General features: G+C 41.1%; 1 protein-coding gene across 1 annotated transcript in view; it reads right to left on the bottom strand.

The window, feature by feature from the left end:
• The window catches only part of rhpn2 (rhophilin, Rho GTPase binding protein 2), a 28,613-nt gene extending 18,601 nt beyond the window's left edge, over positions 1 to 10,012 (bottom strand). The window contains exons 1-3 of the mRNA XM_037096201.1: positions 9,947 to 10,012; positions 4,824 to 4,939; positions 140 to 268 (exon numbers count right to left, since the gene is read on the bottom strand). Coding sequence (XP_036952096.1) covers positions 140 to 268; positions 4,824 to 4,939; positions 9,947 to 10,012 — 311 coding nt within the window. The remainder of the gene's footprint in view (positions 1 to 139; positions 269 to 4,823; positions 4,940 to 9,946) is intronic.
• Between the last annotated feature and the right edge of the window lie 2,468 nt (positions 10,013 to 12,480).

The raw sequence follows: 12,480 nt of genomic DNA, 5'->3' as shown, positions 1-12,480 counted from the left end.
TGCATGGCTAACAAACAAGTCCACATGATCAGCTGCATTCTTCTGTTGTTGACATGTTTTTTCCTTGAATTATGTGTCCACTACCCAAATGCCCTGAACAAACCTATGTGGTAAAGGGGAGAAACGACGTTGTACATACTGGGTGTTCTGATAGACCTCCACTGAGCTGTTGAGTCCTTCCAGCTGTCCCATCAGGAGCTGCAGGTTGGAGTTAACATAGCTCAACTCCAACATCACCATTTCTTTAACCTTGTTGTTAGATGAAGCCCTGCATACAGGAGAGATTGGAGAGAGAAAACAAAGAAACAAGAAAATGAAACACAAACATAAAAACATTTCAAATAAAGCGACAGGATCAGAAATATCCCCCTTGTCATTATCCACTGTGTCATAACCAAACTTTCCTGTAGCTGGTTATCAAAACAAGTGTGCCTCCCTCGTTGTTCTGGACCACAGATGTGCGTCACTGTGTCCTGATTTGCACTTGATTTAGTCTCCAGCAGACAACAGCTCAACAACGATCCATGGCTCATGGATCAGCAGCTCATTGTCCATGGCTAGATCACGGTTTTAAATGAGATCCACCTTCACATATTATATATGATCACACGATGCTCACTGCACAGTGTAGATAAGGTTGTAATAATACCTCTAAAGGGTGTGTGTGTGTGTGTGTGTGTGTGTCAGTCAGTGCCTCAGTGGTCTCTCCTCATGCTTATCTCTGTTTCACAGTGAAACCTAACATATTCTTTGTGTCAGTCCAGTCGTTACCAATGGGAGACACACCCACACTTAAATCACTGTTGTCAGTCTAAGCCCGTCTCCCTGTCGACTGATCTCTATCTCTACCCTGTTATTATAGAGGACGGGATTTTTAACAAGAAAGGTGACAGGTGAAGAAGCGCTGTCGGGTGGAAGTTCAGCTGAAGGTTAATGAGATGAAACGAGAAAAACTGGGTAATATCTGACTGAAGTCTTTGAAACATTTTCACACGAAATGTTCAGAATGTTGCAACTTAAAGATCATGGGAATATGATAATCTAAGGAATAACAATCCATTAGCACCATTTTAGAGTTGCCGTCATGACTTTACTGTGCATTATAAGTCTTAGATATGGAGAATGTCTTTTCAGAATCAACGGAGTCTACAGCAAACAAATAGCGGGTCACTCTGCTCATTGGCCACAGTGTGTTATCAGACTACTCAGTAGTGTTTCTCCACACAACACATTGGATCATAACAGGGATGTCATCCCCTACTTAACAATAACACCACAACATGACTTCCCGTTTGGTCTGCTGAAGGGCTTCTGAGGAAGCTTGGCCTGGGGAATCCATCAGGGTGGAGGAGGTAGGGGGTGTTGTGGTTTGGAAAGAAGAGATGCCAGTTCTCCAGACCAAAGGCTGTTATTAATTTCCAATTAAATATCTAATATCATTCCATGGAGCGTGGGAGTCAGACTGTAAACCGAGAAGTGTGGTTTCACTCAAGTTCCCCATATCCTCTTTTCTGGAACGGCTGTTAATTGTATTTGTCCTCAAATTCTGACCTGAATAGAGATGTCTTGTGGTGTTACTGATTGGAAATTCTCTGTTATCTACAGCTCTGAAGGGACACACCACTGACTTTATAAATTAAGTTCTGCTGCTCTGAGGGAGCTTTTCCAAAATTTGACAACACATGCATTTCACACTGGAGGTGTTGGGTTTGAAAATAAAGTGGCATTTTGGATGCAAGTGAAGACTCGACCCTGCATTTCCCACAATTCAGCTGAATACAGTGTTTCTGAACCTGGAGACTCAGAAGAGAAGAGAAGAGAAGAGAAGAGAAGAGAAGAGAAGAGAAGAGAAGAGAAGAGAAGAGAAGAGAAGAGAAGAGGAGAGGAGAGGAGAGAAGAGAAGAGAAGAGAAGAGAAGAGAAGAGAACTGGTCAGACCAGACAGACTCCACCTGTTGCTGATAGACAGAGGAATGCAGAACAATAGTGAAGGAGGAAAAAAAGGAGGTTGGGAAACTGGCAGCAACAAGTAAGAAAAAAAAACATCTTGTAGTCTCCTAATAGGATCTTTGTATGCTGATATTTGGTACATTTCTATATGGGCCACACAATTCTACATACATAGTCCTGGTGGAGGTCCAAGTCGACTGGATAGCCATGGCAGCCATGTTATGCACACTCCCACACACACACACAGCTGAATGATCGCAGGTAGGACTGTATGTAATTTAAGGCCTTAAAAATAAAGATAAGAGCATACTTGAAACTCAGAAACGCAACAAGCCTGTTCTCTGTGCTGCAGCTGGGCTGGCGACACACACACACACACACACACACACACACACACACACACACACACACACACACACACACACACACACACACACACACGCACACACACACACACACACACACACACAGTCCTTTCGCTCCTGGCCTTGACTGGGCAGCAGATGAGAAGTACTAGAGGAATGTGATTCTAGAGGAATGTGGCTCAGACCGGCCAAATGGACACATACTCTTTCTCTCTTTCATACGCACATACGGAGTGGCATCTCGCCTCCCTGGGCTAATCTTAACAGAAACAGAAAGAGGGATGATTTGGGAATCCCAGTGGGAGAAGGTGAGGCTTCACCGTCAGAGAAAAGTTACACCCACGTACCATTTGTCTCGAGACTCATGTACACAAGACCCTTTTTACACAGCTGACCCCATGGTCACTGAACTTAGCACCATGTGTGAGACATATCATCCTGCCAAATAACACAAAGAACAGAAGGTGGACACAGTATATAGTAAAGCAACCCAGTACAGTGAGCCTGCAATAAACACTACATTTATGAAGCTGAATATATTCCATTTCTGTTGAAACTCTTGACAGAGCGGTGTTGACTCAACTCTGGGTATTTTTCAGGCTGGAGTTTTCCTGCATATTTCCTACCGTTAGGTACAATAAAAATACATAAATACATTAATTATGGCTCTCCATGTTTTCTGCCTCTTATTTTTGTCTCACTAGGCAGCAGCAGCTGAACTTGTTTGTTTCCAGTATAGCAGGTTCAGGTGGATTCACATTTAAGACTGCGTTCATGGAAACATATTATCATCCTCTGTCACAACAAGGACCCAGATTGGATTTTAAAGTAACCATGAAATCCAAGTTAAATACAGAAAACACTCTGTTCTTTTCTCAGCACTTTAAAATAACTTCATTTTCTTGGCCTCCACAATTTAACTCCTACAATGTGATTTCCTCACATCTTGCCATTGAAAAGATAAACCCAACGATGAAACCAAATATGTTCATCAGAGGAAAGAGCATGTAGCATTAGCAAACATGACACATGACCCAGCTCTGCCAATCCACAGAGATCGAAGTCTAAATAAAGCACCAACAACAGAGACCTATTTATGAAGTATTTATGAAAGCCAACTGTTCTACAGTCCTTTGGAGGCGTTCAACAGAAGAGAACTGGTCAAACACATGTACACTGCAGTGTTGGTCAAGTGAAATGGAGAGCCCTTAAACATACTGTTGGTACGGTACATACAGGCTCTGTTTTTCATTCTTTTCTAACAGGAAAATGTTCAACTTATAGATGTTATTAATGATTAACCAGGAATCAATTGTTAAGGCAGCAGATTATCAATTCAAGAAATTACTCAAAATTTGCATCACTGATCTAAACAGTTAGTCTATTTCTTTGAGCGACACATTCGAGTGTTACTGCTCGACAGCTCCGAAACACTTGTCATTTCAGAAAAGGTGGGACAACATGTTGCACAACCTAATTATTTCCCTTAGGCAAAGCATGATGATTGGTTCAAAGTCAAAGTCTTTGTCACAATGTTATCCAAATGCAGCTAACAATGCAGGAGTCAATAGTCAGAAAAAATGCTTTTTGTGAGTAAAAAGCCCCCAAACCAGACCAGACAAAAAGACTGAAAGGTGTTTGAGGGGACAGTAAATGTCCTTGTTCTTCTTTGTACCTGCTGAGAAATCTGATCTCAAGTTCAGCCATTCAATCCAGCAAGAACAGGCATTTCATGAGGGTGAAGACATTTCTCCCTTAATAATCAGAGTCTCAGAGAATGGAGACATACAATGAGTCTGAGAGCTTCCTCCTCACTAAATTCACATTTTAGCTCTACATCTACATGATAATACAACAAAACAGACACTCAAAATTGTCTTTGTGTCAGAGGAAAAAGTATTTTCTATCTAGTTATGAAATACTGCAGTTCTACAGGCTAGGGGACAACTGCAAAACAACAAGAGTTCCAACATCTTATCAAAAATCAGACAGGAAGCATCAAACCTTTGCAGCCTATGATCAAAACTCAAAGGCTCGGCAAAAACACATCTTCTGTGCCAAATGCCACTGTGATGGCTCTTTGTTTTCACGCTGCATGGAATGCTCCTCTTCGAGGTTGTTATCTAATATCCTCTGCCCCTCAGAGTTGTTTTAAGTCTCACCAAAAATTCATGACAACTCATGACAGACTTACTGGAGTTAACTACAGCCCACATACACCAGAGTGACATAACCGACTAGCAGTACAGACATGGGATGACACATACTGTAAAGTAAATTTATCTCTCTGTTCACAGGGAGATAAATTTAGAACGGCTGGCTTTCATTCATGCATCAAATGCAAATGCACAACTGTGCTTACATGTGGGTATCTGTTTCTGTTCAAACCATCCTTTTTGTTTCACATGTACATTTACTTATGATTCAATTTTCCCTCTAAAATACACATAGTAAAGAGTTAACACAAATGTAAGGTGTGCATGCAGGTATTATCAGTTTTTGTACTTACTTCAGCAGGTTCTCAGCTCCAGCCCTCATCCTCATCTGTTTGATGATCTGCTGGTTCAGACTGGCTCGCGTATTCTGCAGTTTGCTTCGTCCAGTCTGGGCAAACGGGTTACATCCCTAAGATAAGAAGAAGATGCAGAAATAAACATGTCAGCAGAAGATACAGATTTTTATTTTGCATCATGAAAACTGTTCATGCAGCAAAAGAAGGAGGATGATCCTGATTGATGTTTTTTGTATTGCAATGATCTTGTTGGTAACAATCATAAAACAGATCCTTGATTTCCTTCAATGCATTCAAACCCTGCATTTTTAAATCTATATATTTATTTATGACAGTTCAACTCCAAGCAATTGTATTCTAAGCAAAAGATTTTTGCAATACAGAACTGTGAAAGCAGCAAATGTGTGAAAATCTTTTTTAACTAAACCATCCATAAACGTTCCTCTGACGTCAACAATATTTCACTTTAAAATCAATTTATGTGAACTTCTACATTACCTTCACTCGCTGATGTAACAGCAAATCTACATCTACTTTGGGTGTGGAAAGAGCTGCACCTTATTATACTTCACTCAAGTCAAACACCAGCTCTCACTCTCTGTGTTTACATCTAACGGCCTGTATGTGGCTGTGCTGTGTGTCCTTGTCCCTATCAAAACCACAAGTGTCCCAGCCTCACTAAATCAACAGGCTGCCACTTACTGCAGTGCAGATAAACTGGCCTTAGGCATTCACACTGCCTGAGTCACAGCAGAGGTGTGGTTTGTGCTGTACCGAACAACATGATGCACTGAGACCAGTCAGCACAGTAAAACCAGTTAGTTTACAGTCCTCAACTCTGGACACTTCACACTGTGCTTAGCTTTCTGACAAAGTCTGAGGTCAGCAGTGGAAGGAGCTTCAGTTTCTACATGAGCTGTGTCAAAGTCAAGAGTAAGAAGTCCCATCACTCAAACAGATGTGTGTCAAAACTCTGGACGGCTGTTTGATAAGTTGTATCAGGGAAGAGCAACCCTTAGCTGATAGTTGGAATCCAATAGTTAGACATAAAAGTAGGGATGTAGACATATAGAAACATTTGAGCATTTGTCTTTATCTTTTGATCTTTCCATTTGATTTTTCCACCCAATGTCAACAGCCCATTTCCTCTGTACTGCGGTCATGGCCACTTCTAATTCCACCTGGCTCCTCAGATACACCTGGTGTCACCTCATCCTGTATTTCATCAGACATCAGGGAGTTTCACCAGGAGGACAAAGCACCGAAGAAGTTCACACTATCCCTCTGAACACCACCTCAACAGTGCTGCGAGTAGGCCACAATCCCTCAGTAGCTTCCCACATACAGACACCAAACATATCCAGATACATTCAGTTCTTGAAGAAATTCCTACAAAAACACACACTTCTTTGGGTAAACAACCTTTTTTTTTTTTTTTGCATTGTGGCTTCATCATGTTTACTTGTCACATGACAAACGATGGGTATGCACTTATTCTAACAACAAATATGAAGTTAATCACAAATCATGTGACAAAGAACAATGTCACTGTATCTCACTATGTTTGAATCTTCTCTAAAAAGTATCTAAATTATACACTCTATTCAAAGGTCTATTGATATAGAGTTGCTCCTTGTATTGAAATGGTTAATCCCGCAACACATACCAGATAACTGCAACATCGTAAATTCAAATCCAGTAGACATATATTTCATTTGATTCCCTCGATTCCCGTCTGGCTCCACCAGAAATGCCCAAAACATCACACTTCTGCAAAGGTTTAATTAAAAGTGTAGTTGTTGGTCACTTGTTTGCGTCTGTATCACCTGTAACACCTTTTATATTTATAGCCGTGTCATTCTGCTCATTCTGTTATCCACAGACAATTCCAGTGGTCTAAGTAAGCAGGAGTGGGCAGAGGTATGTGACTGTGCACCAACAGTTGAAACAGGGGTCACATTTTCAAGTGATACTGCACGCTATAATCACTCCTCTGCAGTCACTCAGGTGTTCCAGTACAAACACATCAGCGACCTGTGAGTGTAATGATTAACCAATTTCACAAATAAAAGCCTTGGTGTTTACACAATAGAGCTGTGGCGGGGCTGTCAGGGGCGTGGCCTGGCTGGACGAAGAGGAAGTTATTTTTAGAATAACAGCAGGGTGTGGCAAGAGTACGTTGTCACGTCAGTCATGACATCAGAACCAGGGCGTACCTGTGTGTTGAGGACCGAGGGAGTGGCTCATGGTTGATAGTAACCATAGCGATATGTTCTGTTTACATTTTTAATATGTAATTAGCTATGAAACCAGTGACTGCATTCCAATGTGATGATCCTTCGTAAGTGACCGTTACATATTGATGACGATACGTTATCATTAATAACACACGACTGATGGTTGGATACCACACCTATACTTCAGGTTAGCTTAGTTTGAGAGACTTTAATTCTTGAGTTTTGGATTGTCAAGGATATGTTTTACAGTTTTTAAGTAAGAAAGACGCATCACTGCTTTACAATCACATCACAACACACTGTGACTGTTTGGATGAAAACTTGATCAGCACCATATCAAGTGACACATGGAACTAAACTTCTCCTGACCACTGAATCACTTGGGGAACGAAACCCCTCCTACCCACTGTCATATTCAAACAGTGCAGCCTTTCACTCTGAGCGCACAAAATACTTCATAAGAGCCAAACAGACAGTCCTGTCCATTATCATATTCATCAAACCACTAATCATCCTGGCTTCATACAGAACATGTAGAACAACGGTGCACGGGTCAGTGGTTTGTACAACTGCAGATTAAGACTGGCAACTGTCCCAGAAGAGGTTGCAGCAACCAGTTTTGTATGAATACAGAGTGCTCAGTATCTCAAAATGACAAAGTAAATATCAAGCTGAATTTATGTATGTTCCCTGATGCACTTCACACACTGAATCCACTCCAATTACAGTGAATTTTTCCAGTGTGCCCAAAATGGAGTGTGCTCTATTCAATCCAGAGAGAAACATCTTAATGCTCAGAGAAGATATTTGATCACAGCTGCATCTCTCATTCCTCTTTTTCCAATACAAATCCCTTCAAGGGAACCTTAGTGTGTCTCCAAGTCGAGGGAGCTTGTCTGGTTTGTGAACCAGGACACATGTTGTCAATTTGTGTCTGTGGTCTGGCTGAAGGACGGCCTAGTGCCAGATGCTACGTCAATGCCCTCGCTGGCCGTGGAGGATAAGGAGGAGAAACATGCCGATTCGGCTTTTTGTTCTGCCATCTTTCCATCCTGAAGCCGTCCAGTCGGATCTCAGCCAGCTGGAGGTGAAACGGTGGACGGCTGGGAAGGAAGCCCTGAACCACAGCAGCTCCCTGGAGCATCGGCAGAGCCCAGTGAGGCCTTGTAAATCATTAAATTCATTTTCACCCAGAGAGAGGGGCACAAAAAATGGAAGCAAAGATCATCTTGGCTCCACTTGGTTAAAATTTGACCCAAAAGTTTCCAAATTGCAAATCTCTTAAACATGACAAAACGAGAACGCAGCTCATTACTTTGTGGTCTCTGCAATGGTGCCAGCCTTTTTATACTAAGAAGGTCCCTGCAATGAAAGTGGAGAATCCTGACCACGCAATACTGAGAACAGAGGACAAAGGAAATGTAGAGAAAGTGAGAATGATGGAGAAAGCAGGGTGAGTTGGGATGGACAATGTGTGTTACAGTAATAAACTATTTGTGATTGAAGTTTAAGGCTCTACAGTCTCCCATCATGTCCTGTGGCAGTGCCATACCCTGGCTGCCACTGATGTTTTTATAGACACAGGAAGTGCAGCACAGAGCTCAAATCCAGACAGCGTTCAGAGGGGGGATTCAGGGGGATTGGAAGACACAAAGGTCCTGTTCAGATGCCCATCTAAACAAGCTTGTCCATAAAAACAATCCAGTTGAGGACACTAGTATAAATGTGGAGGAATGAGACATAGTATGGCCGACAGGGAACACATCCCAACACATTAGGTAATCACTAAACCACTACCAAGCCTTTCTCATAGCCTCAGCACGGATAAACTCACAGCTCTTAGGTACAAGAAACATAAAACTGGTTAGAGAGGTTTTCACTGCTAGGCGTGATTGGACATTTACCACTACTTAATGCAAGTTCACCAGCTAATTAGCATGATGAAAAGGCTGCAGGGAAAACATTACTCTTATCTGAGAAACTACTTAGATAACCTGGCACCTACATTTATATTTCAATCACTTAGCTGATGCTGTTATCCTGAGCACAACCCATGTGTGCAGCTGAAAGATACTGTCAACAGAAAAGGTCAAAATATAACAAAAGAAATGAAAAGCGAGGCCTAAAGAAATAACGATAAACTAATGTAAGAACAAAACAGGTCTGCTAAAGTTATCTGTCAGGAGCAGCAGGCTGATCTGACCTGAACGGACCTGGGTATCAGCCAAGTATCCATCACTGTCACACCTCTTACAGCAGCAGGGTCCTACTTATGTTAATCATGGGATGTTTGGTCACTGCTCCTTCAAACTCTGTCACACACACACACACACAGACACACAGCTGAAGATGACAGTGCTGTGGTTTCTGCTGTGGTTGGAGACCCACAGTGTTGTGCTAAATTTGAAATTAAAACCATGCTGAATATAAAAACATCTCTATTTCTGAACTGATTTATTCCAGTGTTCCCCATGTGCTCTTCTGTAGGATTTGATTTGTCCTATGTGTTGTTGTGTCTTACACACTGCTAAATATAGTTTCCCTCGTTCATTACCTTGAAACAATAAAGAGGAGTATGCTACATCCTGTGGGAATCCAGAGTTAATATCCACATATATTTATCTAACCTGGAGGCAACAAGGTGCATATTGAATCTGCGGGCGCCTCTTGTACGCTACACACTGAAAATGTCGAAATTATAAATATTTATTTTTATTTTTATTTTTTTTGTGTGTGTGTGTGTGTAGGCTATTTATTCCAGTCCAGCCATAACATGCCACACACCGCATGCTGACAGTGATGATATATTCCAGCTGTAAAACGTGCGCTGGCTGTTACAGTAGACGTGTCTACTGTGTTTGTGCGTCGAGGGAGAAAACTCACCTTTCTGAAATAACTGCTGTCTCCTCCGCTGTCTTTGATGCCGTTTGGTAAAAGAGTGTCCGTCATCCTGAGGGCCAACTCGGAGAGTTTCAGAGAAAAAAAAACGCAAGTGAATAAAAAGAAGTAATTTAAACCAGGCGGCTGCTGTTCAACAGGTGAGTCTCCTCTCTCCTCACACAATTAGTCTGCTCTGAGTCGCCGCTGCTCGGCCGGAGACTTTTTCCCATCAGGGAACAGAAACTCCGCCCAAAGGAGAAAAGAGGGCAGGGTGGTGCGTTCACGGCCAGAGAGAGAACGTCACCGGGCAGGACACGCTTCATTCAGGTTGTGCAGCCTTCAGTAACCTACGTAAGATGGGTGAGATGTGACTAACACGCCCATGGCAACCTGTACCGAAACACATGTACCATTAAATTCACCTCGGTTTAGTCAGACTTACAGGCGCTTAAGTTGCACCATCTGGTGCGCCAGCTAGCTCCAGTAAAGCAGGCTGACTCACTGTGGTGCTAACAATGCCTTAATTAAGGAGCCACAGGCTGTATTTACAATTCATAAACGCTCTCCTGATAATGCTGGTGAATTCAAAGTACATTAGGTTACAGGAAACCGGTGGGGTAGAAAAAAAACAACCCATAATGCTTTGAAACCATATTTAGAGGCTACAGAATAATACTTCAGGTTTTTAGTAAAAGCGAAACATATTCTTGACTAGAAAGAGTCACATGTTGACATTTATAATAGCTGGTGGCTTCAGTGCTGTAGGGTTGTTGTTTTTTTTATCACTAAAGGAGCAGATAAATTAAAAAACTTAAACTAAAATATTGACAAAGTCAGGAGCAGTTGAACACAACCCTCATTTATGGGATTTCTTTCACTTCTATAGGCCTGTAGGCTGCTTTAAGCTGGGGCCAGGCACAAAGTCAATATTAGATCTTTATTATACTTTCAGACAATATGTATTGTCTTAGATAACATTATATCATGATATGGCATTACATTTTATTCTGTTTTTAAAGCCTGCATTACAGTAAAGTGATGTAATGTACTAACTTTACTTTATCCACTTAGTCGTTATATTAATAATTGCTGATTATTATATCAAAAATCTCATTGTGTTTATATTGTGTGTAAGTACCATTAGTCATCCCCACAATACATAAATATCAATGCATTTGGTCAAAAGTATCTTGACATTTGATTTTGTTGGCCTTAGAGTATTGTTTTGTTATTTTTAAGGCTGTTTAGACAAACTGCAGACATGCCAGTTATACAAATGTCTGCAAGATCAGCTGCTTTCTTTAAAACTATGAGGGACGTCTTGGTTTGGTTTCCATCTTCCTGAACTGTAACGTAAGATAAAAATGTATGCTGTAGGTTTTTTAGGGGGCAAATGACGCAAGTTAAACAGGTTTGTTGAATCGGAGTAAAACAAATAAAATGGTCCTCATCACAGTTATTACGGGAATGATCACAAGTGTTACAGAAAAAGGCCTCAGTGGAAACAAGAGTTGCATTGTCTGAGGATGACATTGCACCAGGCCCATTTGATTTGATGGAGAACATGAATTTCAATATGTAATTTAATGCCATATCTTATCGTTCAATTAAATGTAACTGAGTTGATTGCATGAGTGGTATGAAAAAGAAATCCAAAGGTTTTGTAACGTCATGAGGCAGACACAGCACATAAATGAAAATAATGTATTTTAGGAAAAATGCAATCTTAATTAAGAGAAGATGGTAATATTTCAACAGCACTGTTCAGTGTTCAACAAGTATTGTATTTCTGCTGACACACAGAATACCAAGAGCACACATCCCAATCAGTTGACTGGCGATGGCAGCGAGATGAGCTGTGGTTTGAAACTGTGTTGATTCCTGATTGAGTTCTTAGACAGAGAGGTCTGTGAGTAACTTGTAATTGTTGTTGTTGCTTGTGTAGAGATACTGTAATACTGTAACTCAGCAGCATTTGTCACTGTATGTTCATTTCATCTGCTTGTTTGTGCCTGAGGTGAAACAAGAGGAGCCATCTGCTTCTGTTTCGCTGGTTTCACCAGTTAGAAAGCAGGTTAAATTCTTGTTTGTGGAAGGGGTGGCTATTAATGTCAGGACAGGATTATTGATAACAATTCAACAGAGCAGAAGCCAGAGACTAGGGGTGTTTCTGTGGCTGTAAACTAGGTCAAAGCTGTCTTTGTCTGGGACATTTCTGCATCTGAGAGCCAGACAAAGGCTTTCAGAACAGAAACAATTTATTCCGAGCCTCATTATACATCCATGTGGCTGAATGATTTTGTTTCCATTTGACTAATAAATGTTAGACAACACTATAAATTGCACACAGATTTTCTGTCTTCTTGGCATTTTCTCCTGATTTTACACATTCATATTAAAATTGATATTTGTCAAGTAGTTCATAAAATCACCCTAGTAGTAAAAAGTACTGAAGTAAGATTGAAGACATCCAGTCACCAACTGAAATGTGATAATTTATTGTTCTACACTGACCTCAGACCGCTGTTGTACTAATC

The sequence above is a fragment of the Acanthopagrus latus genome, chromosome 4, assembly GCF_904848185.1.
Source record: "Acanthopagrus latus isolate v.2019 chromosome 4, fAcaLat1.1, whole genome shotgun sequence".
Classification (NCBI taxonomy): Eukaryota; Metazoa; Chordata; class Actinopteri; order Spariformes; family Sparidae; genus Acanthopagrus; species Acanthopagrus latus.
The sequence above is the reverse complement of the archived record's forward strand: the minus strand, read 5'-3'. Positions and strand labels throughout refer to the sequence as shown.